Source organism: Ischnura elegans, chromosome 11 (genome assembly GCF_921293095.1).
Source record: "Ischnura elegans chromosome 11, ioIscEleg1.1, whole genome shotgun sequence".
NCBI classification, from domain to species: Eukaryota; Metazoa; Arthropoda; class Insecta; order Odonata; family Coenagrionidae; genus Ischnura; species Ischnura elegans.
In genome coordinates, this window is record NC_060256.1 from 66,635,684 (window position 1) to 66,657,036 (window position 21,353).

The 21,353-nt window shown below is 37.6% G+C and overlaps 1 protein-coding gene across 2 annotated transcripts in view; it reads right to left on the reverse strand.

Annotated features, from left to right (window-relative positions):
• The window catches only part of LOC124168476 (protein UBASH3A homolog), a 33,615-nt gene that overhangs the window by 5,398 nt on the left and 6,864 nt on the right, over positions 1-21,353 (reverse strand). Inside the window, exons 6-10 of one of the 2 annotated variants that reach the window (XM_046546750.1) lie at positions 18,278-18,347; positions 15,250-15,466; positions 10,381-10,446; positions 4,407-4,539; positions 1,990-2,205 (exon numbers count right to left, since the gene is read on the reverse strand). In XM_046546750.1, coding sequence (XP_046402706.1) covers positions 1,990-2,205; positions 4,407-4,539; positions 10,381-10,446; positions 15,250-15,466; positions 18,278-18,347 — 702 coding nt within the window. The remainder of the gene's footprint in view (positions 1-1,989; positions 2,206-4,406; positions 4,540-10,380; positions 10,447-15,249; positions 15,467-18,277; positions 18,348-21,353) is intronic. The other variant, XM_046546752.1, reaches the window with a different exon arrangement.

Sequence of the window (21,353 nt, forward strand, 5' to 3'; positions counted from 1 at the left end):
TGTGGTCCACTCTGATTACTCCGAATACACCACCAGGGCAGATGATGGTCGGATGCCGCATCTGACTAAGAGATATTCAGCACCCACGTCAATTACTATAATGGCTTACTGCTACGTGTACAAAGCTGAAACTTCGAGGCCAAGGCATTATAACGACTTTATAAACAATATTACTGCAAGAGTTTTATGATAGCGCCTCTTGTCGGCATATTTCTGAACTTACTGGCCTCGACAGCTCTGTGACGAAACTACTCGACTCAACTCCACATTTGTAATACAACTCGAATCATTAGAGTCGAGTACCAACTATTCGACTTGACTCCAATTTCTGAGTACTCACACATCCCTATTAATTCATCATTGTATGCATAATTAATTCTCCATCAGGTGGGAAAAAAGCAGAACATTCTGCATTTGAGAGGGACAGAAAGAGGGAAAAATAGCAAAAAGCATAAAAAATTCTCTAACAATGAGAATGCAAGCATAATATAACAATGGATTAGTAAAATTAAATACAATAAGCCAACTACCCAAAATACACAATGTCAAGAGAACCTATCATCATCAAAAGTAATCAATCCTAAGATTGTTTTCATACAGTTCTCCACTCAATTCTACCATCTTTTAACACCTACACAATTCTTATGCTCTACATCCTTCATCCCTTCTAAACTCATCTCATCTTTGGCCAACTCTGACCTTCCACCTGTCCTTCAATAATAATTTTCATTGCCTCGTGATGTGGCCAATGAAATAGTTCCATCTTCTACTCATCAACTGTACAAATAACCAGGGGCGGTCTGGAGTGATTGGGGGTGCCCTAGGCTAGGGCTCACAATGGGGCCCTCCATACATTTTATGGGGGTCTCCCCCTGGAAAATGTTAGAAATTACATGCCTGGAAATGGATTTTGACACTATTCTGGCTCTTAAAAACTAGATAAAAGTAAATTAAAAATTGCAATTTCACAAGAAAAAGTACTATGAAAAGTGAGAATTTCACAGCTTATAAAGTTTAATACAGTGGAACCTCGATAAAGCGAGTACGGGCTATAGCGACACCCCCGCTATTACGAGAGATAGCCGATGCACCGTCAATTGACCCTATAATAAGCGTGTTAAAAAATTCGTTTTTACGAGACCCTTTCGGTGTTGGCTCTCGCCATAGCGAGGGTTTCACCGCCGGAAGACTTTCATGAAGACTCCTTAACCTCTGTAATTTCTAGCGATCTGTTAGAAATGAAGTTAATGGAGTGCTCAGTCTCAAATTTACGTGGTAAACTGTCGTTCGATAAATATAATGATGACGAAACAATGCTTTGCATGATTTTTATTCAGTGCGGCGCTTATAAATTGTTTGAATAGTTAGTCGTTATTTGAGTAAGGAAATTTAGTGATGCAAAAAAACATTGCCTTTCGTCTGGATTTATGCTTACGCTTATCGGATAGATGTTTATCTGTCGCCGCACCACTCCTGTTCCTGTATATCTGTTCGCAACAGGTATAATGGCTATTATTTGCTCCACCTCCTGTAAAGCGACAATTCGCTATAGCGAGTGTTTATTAGTGCACCGTGGGGTGTTGTTATATCGAGGTTTCACTGTAATGTATTATGGTTCTATTATCTATTCAGTGATTTTTTTCCTTGAAACAGCACTGAAATCTAAAATCCCTCCTATAGACTTTTCTAATAGCCCTTTCAAAAAAGCTTATCCTCGGACACCTTTATTTTAATTATTTATTTTATATGATACAATCTTTTTATGCCAACTATGTTGTAAACAAAGCAACTAATGAAAACGTAGAATTTTATAAGTACAAAAAACTTTGGTTCAACAAACCCAAGTGTTTTTTTACCACCCCTTTCATATATGCTTAACAATAGACACAAGTATTGTGGGAGGTCCCCTAAGCTCGGGCCCCTCAGTGATTGCCGACCTAGCCAGACTGCCCCTGCAAATAACCCAATAAAAAGAGGACAATTTCTTACCTTTTAAAATTCCTGTACATGTCTGTACACACCTCAAAGAGGGTGAACAGAGAACATGCTGAATCTTGACACCATGCTCTCGCATTGCTTCTCCTGTTAGCAATGCTTGTAATTCTCCCACATTAGTTAAAGGACAATCCCTCTGGAATCCTGAGGGCCCTGATTTCCTAGCTGGCATAACCTTAGGCATATTCAAATCCTTCCGCAGGTAATCACCTTGTTTTGAAAATTAAAAAGAACAATGTAATAATGACACACACAAGCAATACCAATTAAAAACTCTTACACATTTTAAAATACATAAACTTTACAATCCCCTAGTACACTAAAACTTCAGCTGAGTAAATCATAGCAGGGATAGAATGATTAAATCACAAATGAAGGCTTAATGTCTGAAACTTATTAAATAATATGCCTTCATAGCATATTTATTTATTTATTTATTTCAAAAGCCCACATACAGCAATTATTGCCAATTTACAGTGGCGCAATAATAGGATAATAAATAATATATAACAAGAAATAAAATACACATAATGTTACGGGAATCACATCAACCTAAAATATGCAAAAAATCACGTACATAGAATATAACGAGAATCAAAACCTCGAAATTAAAGGACACAAGTACATTAAACTAAGGAAAATTGTAGCAATGGTAAGAAATGGGAAGCGTTGTTATTGATGTTCAGAGAGATAAGATAGAGCCAGTTTAGTAAAGACTTTTGGGGATAGGGAAAAGGGATCAATACTCGGAGGAAGGGAATTCAGAAGTGAAGGAAGGCGGTAAAAAAGTGAGCGTTGAATGAGTGATAATCTGGGAACTGGTGTGTGGAGCAGTGAGTGGGTGCGCGTGGGGCGGGAGGGTACTCGGAAATTAAGAAAAGAAAGGAGTACAGGACAGTCTGTGATTGAGTTTAGGATATTGTAGATAAATTTAAGGTCACTTTTGAGACATACAGAAGGAAGATTGTGAATGGAGAGAGAAGTTAGAATGGTGTTAGTGGGCATATTACGCATGTGAGGTACCCTATATTTTACTATATTTGAGAAAAAGTTAGTAAGAGATTTAAAGGCGGAGAGATTTGACGGAGCCGACATCGCCCAAATAGGAGAGCAATGGGCTATAACAGGGAGGACAATTGTCGAAAAGTAGCAACGAAGAGCTTGTGGTTCTTTGATTTCCGAGTATCTGTATAATAGGCCTAAAAGGGACATGGCCTTAGACTTAACTGTTTCTATGTGCTCGGAGAAATTTAGTTTTGTATCAATTAATACGCCAAGATCCTTCACTGACGACTTGCGATTCACGGGTATTGAGTTTAAAGTGTAATTAAAGTTAAGCGGGAATTTTTTTAGGTTGATGGACATGGTATTGCACTTACGCTCATTGAGCTTTAGTTCCCAGGTAAGACACCAGCGTGAAATGGTATTTAAAGCGTTTTGCAGTTCGTGGCAGTCAGCGGGAGTGTGGATGGTTTTGAAAACTTTGCAGTCCTCAGCGTAAAACAGCATGTGGGCTTGCGAGGCGGGAATAAGGGAGGCTAAGTCGTCAATGTATAAATTAAATAGATATGGTCCTAGAACACTGCCTTGGGGAACTCCTGAAGTTACAGGAGACCAACTAGATGAGACGCCAGAAAGAATGACGCGCTGGTATCTGTCACTAATAAAGCTAGATAAGAGGCTGAAAAAATTACCATGGATATTAAACCTATTACTTATTTTATGAAGGAGGAGACTATGGTTGAGGGAATCAAAAGCCTTTGAGAAGTCAATAAATACTGCATCAAGTTGGGCTTTCTTAGATATTGAGGCAACAGCATGGTGCTGAAAAACTGACAAATTAGTTAAACATGATCTCGCAGGGAGAAAGCCGTGTTGGCAGGAAGATAGAAAAGGGGACGTGGAATAATAGAGCCTGTTTAGAATAATTCTCTCGCAAACTGATGAGAGAATTGGAAGTAGAGAAATGGGACGGTAATTGGAGACATTACTTTTCGACCCAGATTTGTGAATTGGAGTGATGTTAGCAAATTTAAATTGCGGTGGAAAAACTCCGAGAGAAAAAAAAATATATATATATAGCCTCCCTTATATATATAGATATAGCCTCCCTTAAGTCTTTCTTAGTCACACAGCTGGTCAAAAAGTTCCGTTTACATAGTGGAACATTAGAAATACAATTAAATGGTTAAATAATAAATCTTACATGTTAAAGCAATGATTAGATAAGTAGAACAAGATCATAAATATATAATTCATTCTTCATAATAAGACTATTATTAAGAACAAAAAAGAGTCATGACAGATAATAAAAGCCATTTGTCAGTGAAAATGACCTTAGTCAATAACAATACCAAAAAAATTATCAAATGTATGAATAAAGTGCAGAGATAGTTCAATAGGATATTTACCTGCACTATCAAAGCAGAATGGAATCCACTGACCAAATGTGAAGTCTACCCTTTCTCCATGCCGAACAACATACATTTTCCGTGCACTACCCTTCTGCTGATCAACTAATGGTTTCTCATCCTGAGGTTCATCCTGTGTAAACAAATTTTCAGTCATAAAAAATGAAAAGACTGTTTACCTTACTTGTGATACCATATTTGAAAACATGAAGATGCTTTCTCTACACTCTTCCCATACCACTAACACTGATGTATTTTCCTGAATGATGAAAAGAAGATAAAAGGAGAAGCCTCCATTCCATTATTGATTATGTAGCCATTACATACATACAAAACATACATTTGGGAGGGAACACATTTTGAAGGGGTATACTAAAGACTGTCACCCCAAAATGCTTGTAAGGTAGTTTCAGCGACAAATTCTAGGAAATTGCAGGTGGATAATCAAATTAATGATGAAACAAACAACAGACATATTGTACTCTAATTTCCTGTTTTTCTGAATCCTTGCTATATTTTAGAGCATTCAATAAATATACAGTAGAACCTCACTTATGAAACTTTCAGCGGAAAACCAAAAAAAGTTTCATAAGTGAGGAAGTTTCATATGTGAGGTTTTTCGGTATTCAGCATGAAATCCTTTCCTATAGGGGCCGGTTTGTTTCCAGGATGCAATTACTCATTTGGAGGCAAGAAATTGAAGCCTAATAATCTTATTTTCACACAAGCAACACCACAGATGATGTGTTACTTAAAGAGAAATATAATTCTACATTCCTGAACAACATTATCTGCGGTTGAACATCTAGCATTTCTGGTACTGATCTGCAAGGCTATCATACTGGAGAGATTTCGGAATGATGACGCCAATTTTTGAAAAAAGTTGACTCATTAAAAGCAGTTTCAGGAAATTCATTTCACCACCTATAGGCAAACCCAAGATTGTAGATTAAAGAAATGAAACACCTAAGGAAAGTCATCCAAATTAACCCCATAACTAGGGAGCAAAATTTCACTAATGCATCACGAAGGCTTCACACCCTATGGACCAGGGTTCATGTCATGGCCGAGGCAGAAAGTTTTCAGAGATGGCTGTATCCCTGCTTGAAAGTAGTGTGGACGGAACTTCCAGTGCAACACCATGTCCGGCAGATGGAACGTTAAGCCCTGGTTAAGCCTATTGTTACAACCTGGCTAATTCCAACACAGGGTTTCTATACTCCCTCCCTTACCTCATGGCGAAAATGACCCCAGCTGTCGGTTTCCTCCCTCTAAATACCATGCCATAGATAATATGGAGCACCCGGCAGTGGCGTAATTATGGTGGGTCGATGAGGGGATAGATCCCCCTCCAAAGCCGCAGGGAATTGAAAAAAAAATTTAAAACAAAAGTCTAGCTTTGATAAACAACAACTGCATCTACTCAAAGTTAAATTTTAGGTGCCAAAATGATGCAAAACATATTTACAGGCATGCTATTTTTTTAAATTTTCCGGGAATCCCCGATGCCTCGGGGGGGGAGCCCCTCAGGTACTACCATCACCCCCAAAGCATATTCCTAGTTGCGCCACTGGTATCCGGGATATTCCGTGACTAATTGTAAGACTTTTCCGGTGCTTAGATCACTTTTTTAAAGTGAGCATTTGAAATAACCGCGCAACTGCCGTCAGTGATGATTGAACAAAAATATATTAAGAGCTCGAAAAAATCTCCCCTCTCAAAAATGTTTACGCACTAAAAAAGAATTTTTCCGTGAAATTTTAGCAATAGTAGATTGAATCTACCGGGTATAGCTTCTCTGTCGGCATTCTTACGCGAATTCAGCGCCGGGAACTTCGACTCACAAGCCGTGTGACTCATCTTCACGTAATATTTTGCTTCCCCATATCTGATCACAACACCAGACTGTTTTTGTACTTCGGTATAATGGTTATAAGTCATTCCAGAGTCGAAAGGAACTGCCTTATCTCTCGCGTTATGAATTTGACTTTAATGATTACGTTGCGACTGACGACGCGAGTTATTCTCCGAGGACATTCGTACTAACTCTCGTTCAGTTAAAAATAAACGCTTGCCAGCAGGCAGACTCAAGCTAATAGCTACTCAAGGTCCAACTTTGTTTCATTTAAACCCACTGAGATACAAGTTAGGTCAATTTTGATCGGCGCGCCGCGTAAGCAACTTTCCCCCGGCTCAATTCGTCCCGCGGATGCGGGATTAGCCCGCGGAATGAGACCATGCATGCGGTTTTTACCATCGTGTTGAATCACCATCGACTTACGTCTATACTGCAAATACGATAATCTCTTATGGATGACCTTGGAAGCCAAATTTTTGGTACGGGAGGAATTTTAACGGCTCATTTAGGTGTTATTTCGCTGGGGCGACGGAAAACATAACCTTGGAAAATTCTAGACAATCTTCCGTTAGAGATAGATATTCCGAATTAACGATAATCTTCTGCGGTTAAAATTAATATCTAATAAACAGCATCGCTCATTATTAAAACTTAGTATTCTTCATTGACATATCTATGTGATGAGCACATACTACCCCTGCTCCTGTGACTAAAATCGGCGCGCGTACCGCAATCTTCTCGTAGAGCAGTTATCTGAAAAGTCGTATAAGTGAGGTATTTTATCTCATTGGACGGGGAAAATACGTTTCATAACCATAACCTAACTCGTAGAGCAGTTATCTGAAAAGTCGTATAAGTGAGGTATTTTATCTCATTGGACGGGGAAAATACGTTTCATAACCGAGTTCGTCGTATAAGTGAAAAGTTTCATAACTGAGGTTGGAAATACATGGGTTCATATGGGGTTATTCACCGGACCAAAAAAAATCGGCGTATAAGTGAGGTCATCGCATAACTGAGGGTCGTATAACCGAGGTTCTACTGTATATTGAAGAATATTATAAAATATGAAGATGTATGAGCAATGCAATGAGTGGACTTAGGAAAGCAGCCACGTCCATCTTAACGTTAATTTCGATGCTACAAATTCTGTGATGCCATCCCCTTTCCCAGCAACAGCAAAGACAGTAACTAAACTCGCGGCAAATTTAAATTGGTTGATTTTCTCCTGTGGCCCTCTATTGTAATGTCTTGATACTAAGTACACATTCACTAATCCTCTCATCGAGAAGGCGCACACAGATAATTCATCAGTTTGATCATTGAAAGTGCTTTCAATTAACCTGTGGAAAAGTGCTCTCTCTCTCTCTTCTTTTAATACTCAATATCAGGTAATTGCCATGGTGAAAGCAATACAAAAACGAATAAAATAGTAAACTGTTGGTATTTATGCATGTACTTCTATATTCATCATGCATACTTGAGCGTACTTTATTTATTTGTTTTGTTTTCCATGGATATCTTTGCTCCGAAGACTTAGAGCTGACAATGGTAAAGAATAGTTCAGCAAGAAATTTAAGTGATTTTTTACTCATCACTGTATTATTCATGAGACTAATATTCCTTACTCACCACAGTAGAATGGGGTTTGTGAATGATTTAATAGAACTCTTGTAGAAATGACTAGATCAATGCTTTCTGATTCAGGTTTAGAGAAAAAGTATAGGGGTGAAGCAATACTGACAGCAGTATAATTCAGAAATACGTATGCCACTGTAGCTTTACCTGATAATGTACCTAGGCATAGCGTAAGGCTGCTTGCAAACTACCTTGCTGTAAACAAGCTTATATTCCTAATGACCTTAGAATAAAGTTAGATGTGAAATCTAAAGAGTATATTAGGCAGAAAACAAATGGCCAGCAGCACTGTTCCTCCTCACAAAAGGGGCACAGCTAGGAATTAAGGGGTGGGGGGTTTAGGTGCATCTAATACCGGGTGCGTGGGGGTATGATATACCCACCAGGATAAGCGGTAGGTGCGACATTAATAAATTGCGGAATTTTAGGATAAATGGTTCAAAATGGTGAGTTTTATGGCTTTCTGAGGGATATTTTTATCAATCCTTACACTATTCTATTAGTAATATCAATCTAATTAAGTGAAATGGATTAAACTTAAAAATTTCTCTGAGTTCTGGGGGGGGGGGGTGGGTTTATCCCCCCTCGCTGTGCCACTGCTTTACAATGACTCCCCATGTAGTGATGGGCACTGTGCGAGTGAGTTAGCTCAAATGGGCAACTCAGCAGATTGAGCTGTGAGGTGAGAGAGTCTTATGTGGTGAGTCGCGACTCCCTCCTCGCACACTTGTGTGCTGAAATTGTGCGAGGCAAAGTCAGACTACTGGCACTCACAACTCCCTCAGCACACACTGTGGGTGTTGGAGTTATTACAGTGGAAGTCTGACTCCATGTGCACATGACTCATTCCACATACATTTTCAGTGTGAGGCTCATCGCACATTTGGCAGGTCAAAGGGAGCACGTGGCACTTTTTGCGGGTAGCCCACTGCTCACTTTTTCACGTCCCTTGTAAGATTCTCCTGATTCATTTTCTGGGTATTACTCTAAAATATCCCATATGACCCTTATCATAAATCCCTCTCCTGCATTTTCCATGCATCGTGAAAGAAAAAAGGTTGAAGATGCTCATGTAAAAGTTTTTGTCAACGGCAAACTTATGAAAATAATATGAGACAAAAATGAAAATTTGTTCTAACACAGACAACTGAGATTAATCGAGGAAATTAATTATGAATTGTTAACATGATCATTTAGTTTTGGAGAGAATATTTTTTTACAACAGATTTTTTAAAAATGTCGTCATCTCTAAGCACAGGAGATGGAATACATTTTCCATCTTTCAAGAAAGATATAACACATCGGCAGAGATGGTTTCTAAGTTATATCACCTGTTAGGCATTGTGACTATGCAATACGCAATTGATTTGAAATCAAATTTTCAAATTGTGATATAGGAAATGTTGCATTTTAAATGCTCGTTCTCACCACCTTCCCCCCACCCCTTTCTTCCACTCCCTTTTTCCCCTCAACCCAGAAACACTTTGCTTAGTCGCACTGTCCAAGCGGCTCTCTGGAGGGTGTTGTGAGTGGTGAGGCAGCTCCACAAAAAGAGTCATTTATGCCGTTTATTAAGGGATATGGACGGTTTTAGGATTTTTTCCCTCATCATTTATTGTCACCCACCTTCCATAAAAAATTCGCCCCTCTATCCCTCCCGTAAGCATGGTTTTCCGAGGGTTGCACATATTTATACTCATGAGTTTACTGAGGTCATTTTATTGATCAAATTTGAAGTAAAATCTAAAAGACCAAAAAAATGCAAATAAAATTGAAATGATGATATGCTTCTAACAATAGTGGCTAATGAACAGCTGACACAGCCACCGTGCAATATTTGAAATGTAAGTAAGAAAAACAACCGTCAAAACTTAAGCCTGATTTTGAGAAAAAACCCTGGGCATCAAACAAATTTTAAATAAATGCATGGTATCTCAGTTGGTATCAAAGAGGCTAAGCATAACCAAAGCTTTCATGATAGGACATGACCAAATACAAACTTTAATAAATTCAGCCCATTAAAAATGCAAATATGTAACTCTGAATATTTCCAGCAACAGAAAGGCGGTGGACAAAACATTTATGTATTCAAGCCAGACTAATAAATTAATGCGTGTATGCCCATGCAGCTGCAAATAATATGAAAATCTATTTTTCAGTATCATTCAGAAGTTAAAACTTTAAAAACTACTGTCAATTGCTATTCTACCTTTATAGAAAAAAATACAGATCCTAATTAATAAGAAAGAAAGCTGCAGTGATCCTAGGAATGGATTGATGACACAAAAGCACAACATAATAGACATTTTAGAGATACAGGAAATTCATCCCATTGAAAACTTACATGTGGCAAATAGAAAGCATATTTACTCTTTGCTAATGAATATGCAACATATTGACTAATTTACAGAGGCAAAAGATAGTGGAGGATTGTATTTTAGAACTAATATAAGAGCAGGGGAACAGAAATGGCCTTACTGTAAAATAATCTGTCTTCATTTTTAATATATTTCGGATATATGGACCATGTTCTATTCCAGCAGGCTGAAAGTAAGATAAGAAAAACATTAAATCCTTAAAGCCGACTCATATTTTAATGCAGAGCAAAATCAGCTTGAATTATTCATTATAAAATTTTACCTGTCTGCTATGAGCTAATGAACATACTTCAACATTCAGCCTTCAAGCACATAAGAGTAAACAGATACCTAAAATATTATCAGGACCACTGAAAGTTACCCTTTTCTATGATCCCAGGGTAAAAAGGACTAGGCGAGACTGATTAACTCCTTGACTGCCATTAAGAATTGCCTAATTTCATGCAAAAATTGCCAGGCAATTTTGAGGAGAAATTAAGACATAATTACTAATAAATATAAAACTACAAATATTCCTAATAATTTTTCAAAATCTTTTCTGCCTATAGAAAATTCCTTAATTAATCAGTCTTTCCTTAATTCTTAGTTCTTCTTTCCTTAGTTAATCAGTCTCTATTTAAGAAAATAAGTAAAAAACCTAATCATAATAAATTTTTTAACACTAACAAATATTTTTTAATACCAGAAGTGCACGAGCGGTCGTTTTGACCGTTTTTGAATTTCAAATGGTCTCTCTTTCTTAATGATGGTTAAAAATTGTTGATACTCAGTGACTTTAATCAATTTTTTTCAACCAACCATACATTAAAAATATTTTTATCGGCTGCAAAAATTATGAAATACAATGCACTCCCGATTATCCAGGCTCATGATGGGGAGATAAGGCACGAAAAATCGGAATACACGGATAATCCAAAATTTCGCTTTAACGTCTTGTAATGGTCATAATTTACGTAAAACAAACAATACATAATTATTCATCCAGTTATTCTGTTATTTAAGAGTGCTTCCCGGACTTATTGAGAGCTTTCTTTGCCAGTTTGCGATATTTTTAGCGGCGATAATATGGTTGTACTCGTATTATTAATGCTCCATGAAAGGCCTGGTTTCAAAAACCACACATCTGTGGCTATGTGATCACGGATACAGAAAAGTGGTTTGCACGAATGCTTCAAAACCACTGCTCGACGTCGGAAACTACACTCTCAGGCACCACGCCACATAATCGCATCTCGCACAAGTTGCCCGGGTTGCAACTGCTGCACGACGTGTAACCGTGATCAAGGAGCGCAGTCGCGCACTGCGAGGCTTGGAAAACAGGAACGTGGTGCTTCCGTGAATGCAGCTAGCGCGTGATCGCTTCCGTTTTACGAAGGGGATTCTAATGGAAATCCAGGTGTATCCTAGCATTAACCCATTAGTGCATAGCGTCCGATATATCGGACGTGTGTATTTTATTTTGTTATGGGCTCCAGTTGACTTGCGCTACATTTTAATACTGTATTAAGTTCAAATGGATGTCTGTCTTCACCCCTCCGCTAATATTTTAGTGGACTCATTGAATTTATCGACTAGGGAAGTATTTATGGAGACATGGCACACGTCCGATATATCGGATGCTATGCACTAATGGGTCAATGCCGTAATTCCGATGATTTTGCGTCTGTTTTTTAAAAATAAAGATCGTGGAAAAAATTGAGGGAGATTGAAAATCATGCACGGATAATTCACAACCTGGATACACCACAGCCGGATAATCGAGAGTCTGCCGTAATTGCTGATTAACCAAAAAGTGCCCCAGCGGTCATTTTGACAGGTATCAAGTACTGCTTGTTATTAGTGTCCTTAGAATCAGATCATCCTCTATCATTATGAGCAGTAGTCACTTCAACAGATTTAATTCAAAATTGATTTTCTGCATTCTACAATTTCTTTTGTTTTAAAGCTACGCAGTTACATATATAACAGGGCCATTGCATATACTACCTCAGAGTTTACTTACCAAAGTTTGTGCTCCAGTGGAAAAACAAAATAGTTAAAAATTTCACTTATTATTTGAAAATATTGTAAATTTGGGTTTAAAATAAAGTAATCCTACTTCAAAATATTACTTATGATAGAAACTATTTTCACGCACACCACCGCAAAGAGAGAAAACACCTACTGGCCAAAATGATCGGCACTTTTAGGTATTGTAAAAAGACTACGCTTCTAGTGTTTAGAGTTGCTCAGGGTTGCACTTCAATCAAAATTTTCCAATTGCACCCAGAGCTATGTTGGCACTAAAACAGATGATAGTTGACGCTAAAATGAGTAATAGTTGGCACTAATATTCTCCAACTCAGCGTTGGCACATGCAAAAAAATTTCTCCACAGGATATAAGCTGTCAATAAATTCAAGATTTTCTTGAACACTACTTATCTACACCTTAATTTTTACTAACATATCTTGGCCTGAGAGGAGGTTGCAAAACTCTTGTTCCCACACTACTTTCATCTCATTAGATCAGTTAAAAAGAAATCAATTGACCACAGCATTACATGGAAGTAGTGTGAGTAATACATACATTTGACAATTTTATGAATTGACCAATGACCAAAATGAGATTGATCATTATCAATAATTTTTTTTTAAATAAATAAAAGATCATAGCACTTTTCCACAAGATTTTTTTTAATGCGTACAACGTGTTTCCGCTCACTGAGCCGTCATCAGGTACAAGACACTGCAAAAAATTTGAAAATCTCCTTTATACCCTTGAGAAAGAGGGGGGGTTTGACATCTTCGTTGAAGGGGGTGGGAACGGGTGTACAGAGTAGAGACAGTGGGAAAAGGTACAACTACGGGATGTAGGGAACCCACGTTGGAAAGAGGACTCTAGCCATAACTGTAAAATAACGACATGTGGGGAAGAACCATAGAAAAATGGGAGGGGGGTTGAGTAGAGTGGAAAAAGGGGGGTGTTTGGGTAAAAAGAGAGGCCACACGTCTTTAGAAAGGGAGAGGAGTAAGTAGCAACGCAGGAAAAGAGGCGGGGGGTGAGGAGTCCCTTTGGGTTAGCTGAGAAGGAGTGTGAATTAGCGGGGGTACCGGGAGGAAAAGAAAATGGTCAACACAATACGGAGAGAGGGTGGGCGGATGGGAAACACCATGTGGATGTTGGGGTCAGTTAAGGCGTGGGTGAAGAAAGAATTTGACCATTTGTTTTCGGGAAGGGTATCTTAGGAGAGGAGAGTGGGTGACAAACACTTCATTCATGAGCATATTCATATCCGTCTGTACAATTTCGAATTGCTCTAAAACATCAAGTCTTGTGCCCTTACTTTCAAAGTGTAGAATTTCAGGTTGAAAATGACAACAATGCAAAGTCTGTAGTAAGTGTTTGGCGAGAAGTGATGTTTCATCCCCATTTTTCCAGCACCTTCTATGTTCTTTCTTGCGGAAAATCTTGTGGAAAAGTGCTACGATCTTTTATTTATTTAAATATGTCTAACTTCCACCAATTGAAGCCTGAATCTGTTGAAATTATCAATAATGCCAAATTTCAAAATCTAAACTAGGAAAAATTCAACTGATATAATAAATATTTTTTCATTCTCCAATTACATTACCCATCACTTCACCAAAGAAACTCTAGGCAATATGTATACATATAGGCATGGCCAAGCCAGAGGGTCATTATAAATAAAAAATAGCATATGTTATAAAATTGATAGTTCGAGGTGTGACTTCATGAAATTGCTTAATGATGAATAAAAATCTTTATAAATTTCACATATGACTTTTAAAATCATACATGAAATTTACAAAGTTTTTTATTTGGCATATGTTATAGCTTAAGAGCCCTTAGTAATCAGCCAATCAGGATCACGTGTAGCCTCCATGGATTTAATGAGAGGTTACATTTATGGAGAAGCTACTGAACTGTATCAAAGCAGATGATAAACTACTTCAAAGATAAATGATTAACATTGGAGACACTTATGTAAATCTAAAAACTTTTTAAAACATTTAAAAATCACTTCAAAGTCCTACTTACCCTCAAGAATAAGTCTGATGGTTGAGAGTAAAAAAAAAATTAGCCCTATATACCAGAATTGGGTTACTGTGAATGTTGCTATGTACCCTAGTTACTAAGCTATCTTAAGATGAGTCTTTATTTACACATTGTGGTTTGTAAGTTTTTGTAACATATTTCATAACGATTGATTTCTGGATAATTTATGGGCCTCTTTTACTTAACTGACCACAAAAGAGTCATGAAAAGGAAAAGCAAATAATTACAGAAAATGATTTTTTCATGGACTAGCAATTTACCCATTTAGTCCCCTACCCTAATTAGGAACTAGTAAGAAAGGGGTATACAAAAATTTCAAGATACTGTCTTCTGGATGTACTTTATAGACCAAAAACCACAAATACATACAAAGGTCTCCGTACCATTTCTGGAAATCCATTTGAAAATCAGCATTTTCATACAGACTCTAATGATGCCACACGTTAAACCAAAGGAAAAATGTTGAATACCACTATTATATACATATAATTTTGACAAGAACGTACATTATATTTGCTATACCATAAGAGTCATGGTAAAATTAAATGTAGGCACATCACCATACTACTTAAAGAGTTTTGGAAAATTAATGCTATATTTCCACAACATAACATTGATCACATAAAAATGGCAAGAATGGTCAGCTCAACTAGCTGGAAAAAGTATTAACTTATAAAAATATTAGGATTTTGCATGCCCTCCATATTTTGTGTGCCCTCAGAACAAATGTTGTGGTATGTGTACTCATGTACGTACTCAAATATCCCAACTCTTTCATAAAAACGCCTTCCATCACTGAATATATGTAAGTTTCTGATAGAGATAATACAAATTCTTAATTCCATGCTAATTGATAAGTCAGCTGAAAATAACATAAAAAAAGAAATAGTCAAGAAATTTATTTATATTACCTTAGTATCAACTTCAATCTTCCCTGCATCTTCATTTTTTTCTTCAATGACATCACCTCGAGCCTTTAAACTGTCATCATATAGTTTTTCATCGATTGATGGTAATGGATCATTACTAGCAGATAGACTTTCAGGCATGCTGACAGACTTGGCCATGGATGATATATCTGACTCCTCTGTTTCATCAGTTTCATCACTTTTCCCCAGTTGCAGTACTCTGATAGAAAATTTCTTAGATTATAAGCTAAGCATACAAAGATAACTGTGTTTAAGTGACAGTCCTACAAGAAAAAAGGATGATTAATCCTCTTCAACATTTCATGAGCTAGACAATCACAAACATGCATGCAATATTCACTCTTTCAGGATTCAAACACATGATTTCTAGGTTAGAAAGTGAGGACTCAACTTCACCGACACCATGCCTAACTGCATTCTACTACCCCCCCCTAAGAAACTTTTGTCGCAGGTGTGATGAAAGTTTCTTAAGAGAGGTTTCATTGCAGCTAATAAGCAGAGTAAGAAGTGCGTAATGAGGAAATCTTTAGGAAATTAGAGATACGACTTTTAATCAAATTAAAAGAATTTCAGCAAAGCAGAATCAGCCAAAAAACATACAGGCAAAAGATGCAATGATATGGAAAAAACACGAGTTGACAACTTTAACATTTTGGCAAAAAGAACTCGTCTCTAGGTGAGGCAACAACTAGAACAGCCAATGAGATAGGCATCTAACTTTTACAAGAAAACATTAGCAATATAAGATGATATTCGAAGAGTAAGGGGTAGTAAGTGGTAGTATGTATGTAGTAGCATAATGAATAACTTGAAATAATAACATGATTTACATCATTAATTGCAACATTTCTCAAGTTGACTTCACCCATTTAATTTTAACATTCAGAAAAACAACCATTTCATACATCATTAATTGTATTAGCTTGGTCACTTATTTTGAAACCAGGTCATATTATTGCAGGTCAGGTATGCAATCATTACACCACAAACCCATCTACTTCCATGTTTAATTTAAGATTAAGTACTCCAAACATGAAGTTTACATGATTGAAGCTTTCGCGGCTCATGATGATTAAAAATAACTCACATACGGGTGTATGCCGCGTGTCGTAAAGGAGATAGCCCCGACGTTTCGCGACCGACTGCTGGTCACTTTTTCAAGGGAATAATGTTGGGATTGGTTTTTTTTGCTGCCTTTTATATATTTCAGATGGGAGGGGTGGGCGGAGGGTGTGGGGAGTTAGGACTGGATGGGGAAGATAACGAAATGTTGCGGATGACTGGGTTCCAAGTATTGCTGATTCTTAATCCGGTATCTCTATTGTAGTTGTTCTCGTTTTTCTTTATTTCTATGGCCTCGCGGATGAGTCGGGTTTTAAAATGTTTTATCCTGGCGATGACTCTTGATTTTTCGAAGTCGATCGCATGTCCGGTGGCTTCGTGCTCCGCTACGGCTAACTTTGAAGGGTAACCCAGTCGAATGGCCCGCTTGTGTTCTTCTATCTGAGTTTTGACTGTTCGTCCCACCTGAAATATATAAAAGGCAGCAAAAAAACCAATCCCAACATTATTCCCTTGAATAAGTGACCAGCAGTCGGTCGCGAAACGTCGGGGCTATCTCCTTTACGAAACGCGGCATACACCCGTACGTGAGTTATTTTTAATCATGAAGTTTACATTTCAAGTACACCCTGCGACACAGATTCAAACCCTAATTTGTCATAATGGTTTTTCTCTAAAAGGGTTCTAGCAAAAAAGCGGAGGTTTTCACCTCAACAGTTTCTTAGTAAGCACTATGCACTACTACTCACTCCTGAGACTCAACATGGACTTAAGATGCAAACATTTTGTTTGAAAACCTTGTCTGAAATTTCCTAAGAAGAGGATGGCTTGCCGGTTCAACTGGTAGCATACCTGACCAGTAATAGGGTGGTTTCCTATTATTTTTTTATTGCCTAAATCGAAAGATTATTACTCCTGGAGTACGCATTTCACGCTTTTAGATTTTTAAATGACGATATCTATTTTTCGCGATTAAATGAAAAGTGAAAATTTTCAAGCGCGCGAAAACGCGACGCTTAAGTATGAATGTCGGGAAGTCTCTCCGCGTGACGTATTTCTGGTTCCCCCTCCCGCCCTGCGAGGTGACCTTGAGGCGAGGCTTAGCTCTGATACGACGCAGGCTGCTAGCGGCTAGCCTAGTACCCTGCTGGCTGGTAGCGCTTGGCTTAAATAAGGATTATTAATAACTTATCAAACGAGGAAAACTTTCCGACCTTAGCCAGTTTTAATAAGTGATTGTTAAGACATGTTTCCCTGAGCTCTGCGCCTCATGCATGCAATGGTAACCTCAGACGACGTATAACTCCTATCTTCTCGTATAGAAACTAGGTCCCTGTGACGTCACGTGGAGTGGCATCGCATGGGCGCCAATCTGGCCCTTTTCAAATGAGGATAAAATTTGACCCTTGCCATTCGTCTAACCCGGTATTTCTAAAACAAAATAATTTGTATATTATGAATACACTAATGGTGGGTAACGAATCGCAATCAATGCCTTTCGTTTTCTTTGATGAAGGAAACCACCCTATTGAGAGATATGGGTTCAAATCTCAGCAAAGCCAAGTGATCCTTTCTTAGTGAATTTCATCCTTGGGGCAAAATTTGAAGAATAATTGCTCGATAGATTATCTATCAGCTTCCTAGCCAATACCCCATTCCCCTCGACTTTTCCTCTTATTGTACCCTCCTATATCTCCCTTTTACAACACTCCCCCCCAATAAATTACAACTATTTCAATGAATTGGGTATGAAAGATGCTGGAAATGCATAGCACAGAAAGTTACACAAAAATAGGAAAGAATATGATATTGATTTGTAGTCTTATAATCATTCAATCCCTCTAATGCCTGTATCTATGCATTTTATTGTTTTATGATTCTTTATCCATAAATTAGAGCTTCTAAATAGTTTTTGAAACAAGGAAATGGATTTAAGAATAAAGCATACTTATGCAATGTCCATGCATCTGACTCCGCTGTTCTCTCGATGTAATTGCTGGGTAAATAACCGGAGCAACCTGCAGCAATGGAAATTTATAATGAAAATAATCTCACAGAAACTTTTTCTCTACAGTGAAAAACAAACAAAATTAATTTCATTGCCTAAAAATGCCTTTTGATTGACTTGCTAGAAATTCATTACATCTATGTTGAAAATAAAAGCACAAGTTACTTTCCACACTGTTGAAACTTCAAGGCTAAAATATTTCATACCAGCCATGGATTCAGACACAAGAGATGAAATCACACTAAAATGATAGAAAATTCCTCATACATAGAAATTGAGAGAAAGTGGTACTTGCAAGGGCGAAGAAAAAGCATTAGGTGATGAACGTCAAGAAGCATGGTCTCACATTAAGAGTTAATTTCTTTAAAAATCATGCTTATTTCTTTCTGAGATAAGAGAATAAATTCATTGCTGTCAGTCATGTAGCCAGGATTTTAAAATAGGAGGGGTTTATTACTTTTGAGGCCCTTCCAGGGTGTATTGGAAACCCCCAGGGTCAAGAAAATTTTGGTATTTTTGATGTTGAAAACGTGATTTTTAGGACTCAAGAACAGTAATTTTGTATGAGAATTTATTAAAATAAAGTACATAAATTGGACTTGGCACCTCTTTTCAAAGTTAAAGGGGGTGGAGGGGTTTGTAACTCAGGAAACCCCCCCCCTGTGGCCACACCACTAAGTACTGTATGTAAGTGCCTCAAAGAGAAACTGTAAAGGCAGTATCATCAACTGCATTTCTTGTGCGCACACATTAGATTGTGAGGTCATAAAATAAAAAATTGCCACATGAGCTACAAGAAAATATTAATATGTATAAGAATAATTGTACCATCTCCTCTACAAGTCTGATATGTAATCATAACTCAGCTATAATAAGAGATGGAAGGAGGTTATTGAGACAAATAACTTTCTATATCTTAGAGGTATGATTACTTTAAGGTCCCTATTCTTTTAGCCTGAAAGACAATTTTTAAAATTTACAACCTGACAATTTTGATTAATCTTGGTTATTGGCAAATAAAAAATTGCATCGCATGAAATTCTTTTCTCATAGGAAGTTCCACCACCAAATCAATTTACAAGCCGTACGTTCCAAAACTCACGCCAGAGGTCAAAGCCACCAAGTACATCCACCAGGCTGCAGATGGTGGATCAACCTATAGAGGTTAGCCGAAAGATAAGGAAATTCACTCATTCAATAAGCAGTCATTGACAAAAGTGATGGCGTTCTGAAAGAGAATAGGGAAAGGAAGGCCATTTGCATGATACCAAAACCAGTGAAGATGCTGTGAATTGGCAACCGGAAACCATCAACAATTATGCCTCTTATCACCAGGGGGAAGAAGGCAGCAGTTCTTCTCCATATATGTGAAGGTGGAGACCATTTTGGTTGTTACAGTGACACATTTCACTACAGGAGTTGTAGCATTTACTTTTCTGTAGTACTATGATGTGGAAAGTAAGGGGAAACCACCACATTTTTATCCCAAGAAGTCCCAGGTACCCCACTCATTTTTATATTATGACATGATGGAATTCTCTTGAGTAAAATATTTTGGAGGTAAACTAGCCTCCCATTCAGATCTCCAAGCGGGGACTACTGGAGAGGGTACATTGGTCAACTGCAATAAAGTTATGAGGATAAGAACATGGAATGCTAGATCACTTCAAACACACACTTCAAACACACACTTCAAACCACATGTTGGAGTCCCTAGGCTTCCACAGGTTGTAGGAGTCGGTTGGCATGTAAAGTCTTAAAGCCAGGGAGGCAAAGAATGAACCTTGACAAATTAGGAATCAGCTAAATAAAGTGGCATTAAGAATGAGACTTTTGAAGAAGAAGCTACAGAGTGATACACACAGGCTCACTAAACGGTGATGCTGGAGTGGGGATAGTGCTTATAAAGAGCATGGGGATGCATTTGAAAAGCTACCGGTGACTTTGTGAGGAAAAACTTCAAGGAAATGAATTATGTTAGATGTAATACACTAAGAAACAAAAATGGATAGCTAATGATTGCTAAAGGAGACAAAGTAAGAAAATGAAAAGAATATCTGGAAGAGTTGTACAATAGAAACAGCAAAAGAATGAAAGCTATTGAAAACAAACAGGAAGTGGATAAAGATGACATGGGAGCCCCAATTTTAAGATCAGAATTTGATGCAGCTGTGAGAGACCGGTAGATGATAAAAGGCAAGCAGGATGGATGATATTCCTGCAGAACTAATAAAAAATACAGCAAAAAGAGGTTGAACCAGCTGCACAAAATCATAAGTGAAATGTATTCCACAAGTGAGATAGTAAAGTTATTAAAGTAATTTTGTAAAAAGTTAATAAAGTATTAATGGGTAAATATCAGCTGAAAATAAGCACAAAGAAAACTAAAATATGCAACAGAAGAGAATACATCAAGACTAATATTAGGAAACATAAACAGGAAGAGGTGAATGAATTCTGTTATTTGGGAAGCAAAATAACAGAATTAAGAATAACAGAAGAAGCATGAAAAAAATTATCAGCTGAATAGCCCATGCAAAGAGAGCATTCCACCAAAAGAAAGATCTACTTATAGCGGGAAATTTATGAGAGAGACGACGGAGTTTCCGTCTTAGCATGACTGCTGTACTGAGCCCCAAAAGACTTCTTTTTCATGGTACGTTTTGGGAGAGTAGTTGTGCTCGCTCCTTTCCGAGTTTACGACCCTACCTGCGGCATTGGTTCGCGGTCAACTTACGGATTGCTTAAATGAATTTGGCACATGGATAATTGTTGCTTGCACGAAAATTGCAGACTTTGAATTGAATTCCTCATTTTTTTCTGAGAATTGTCAAATTTTAAATGAAGTTCGAAGGTCAATATTAATGCATTTATTGCAGCAACAATTTCCATGTTGATGTTTATACAGTACTAGAGATATAAGTTAATATTTATCATAGAATTTCGTTAAAAAATTGTAAACACTGCTCAAAAGACAAAGAATTCAATTCTTAGTTTATATTTCTTGAGAACAAAT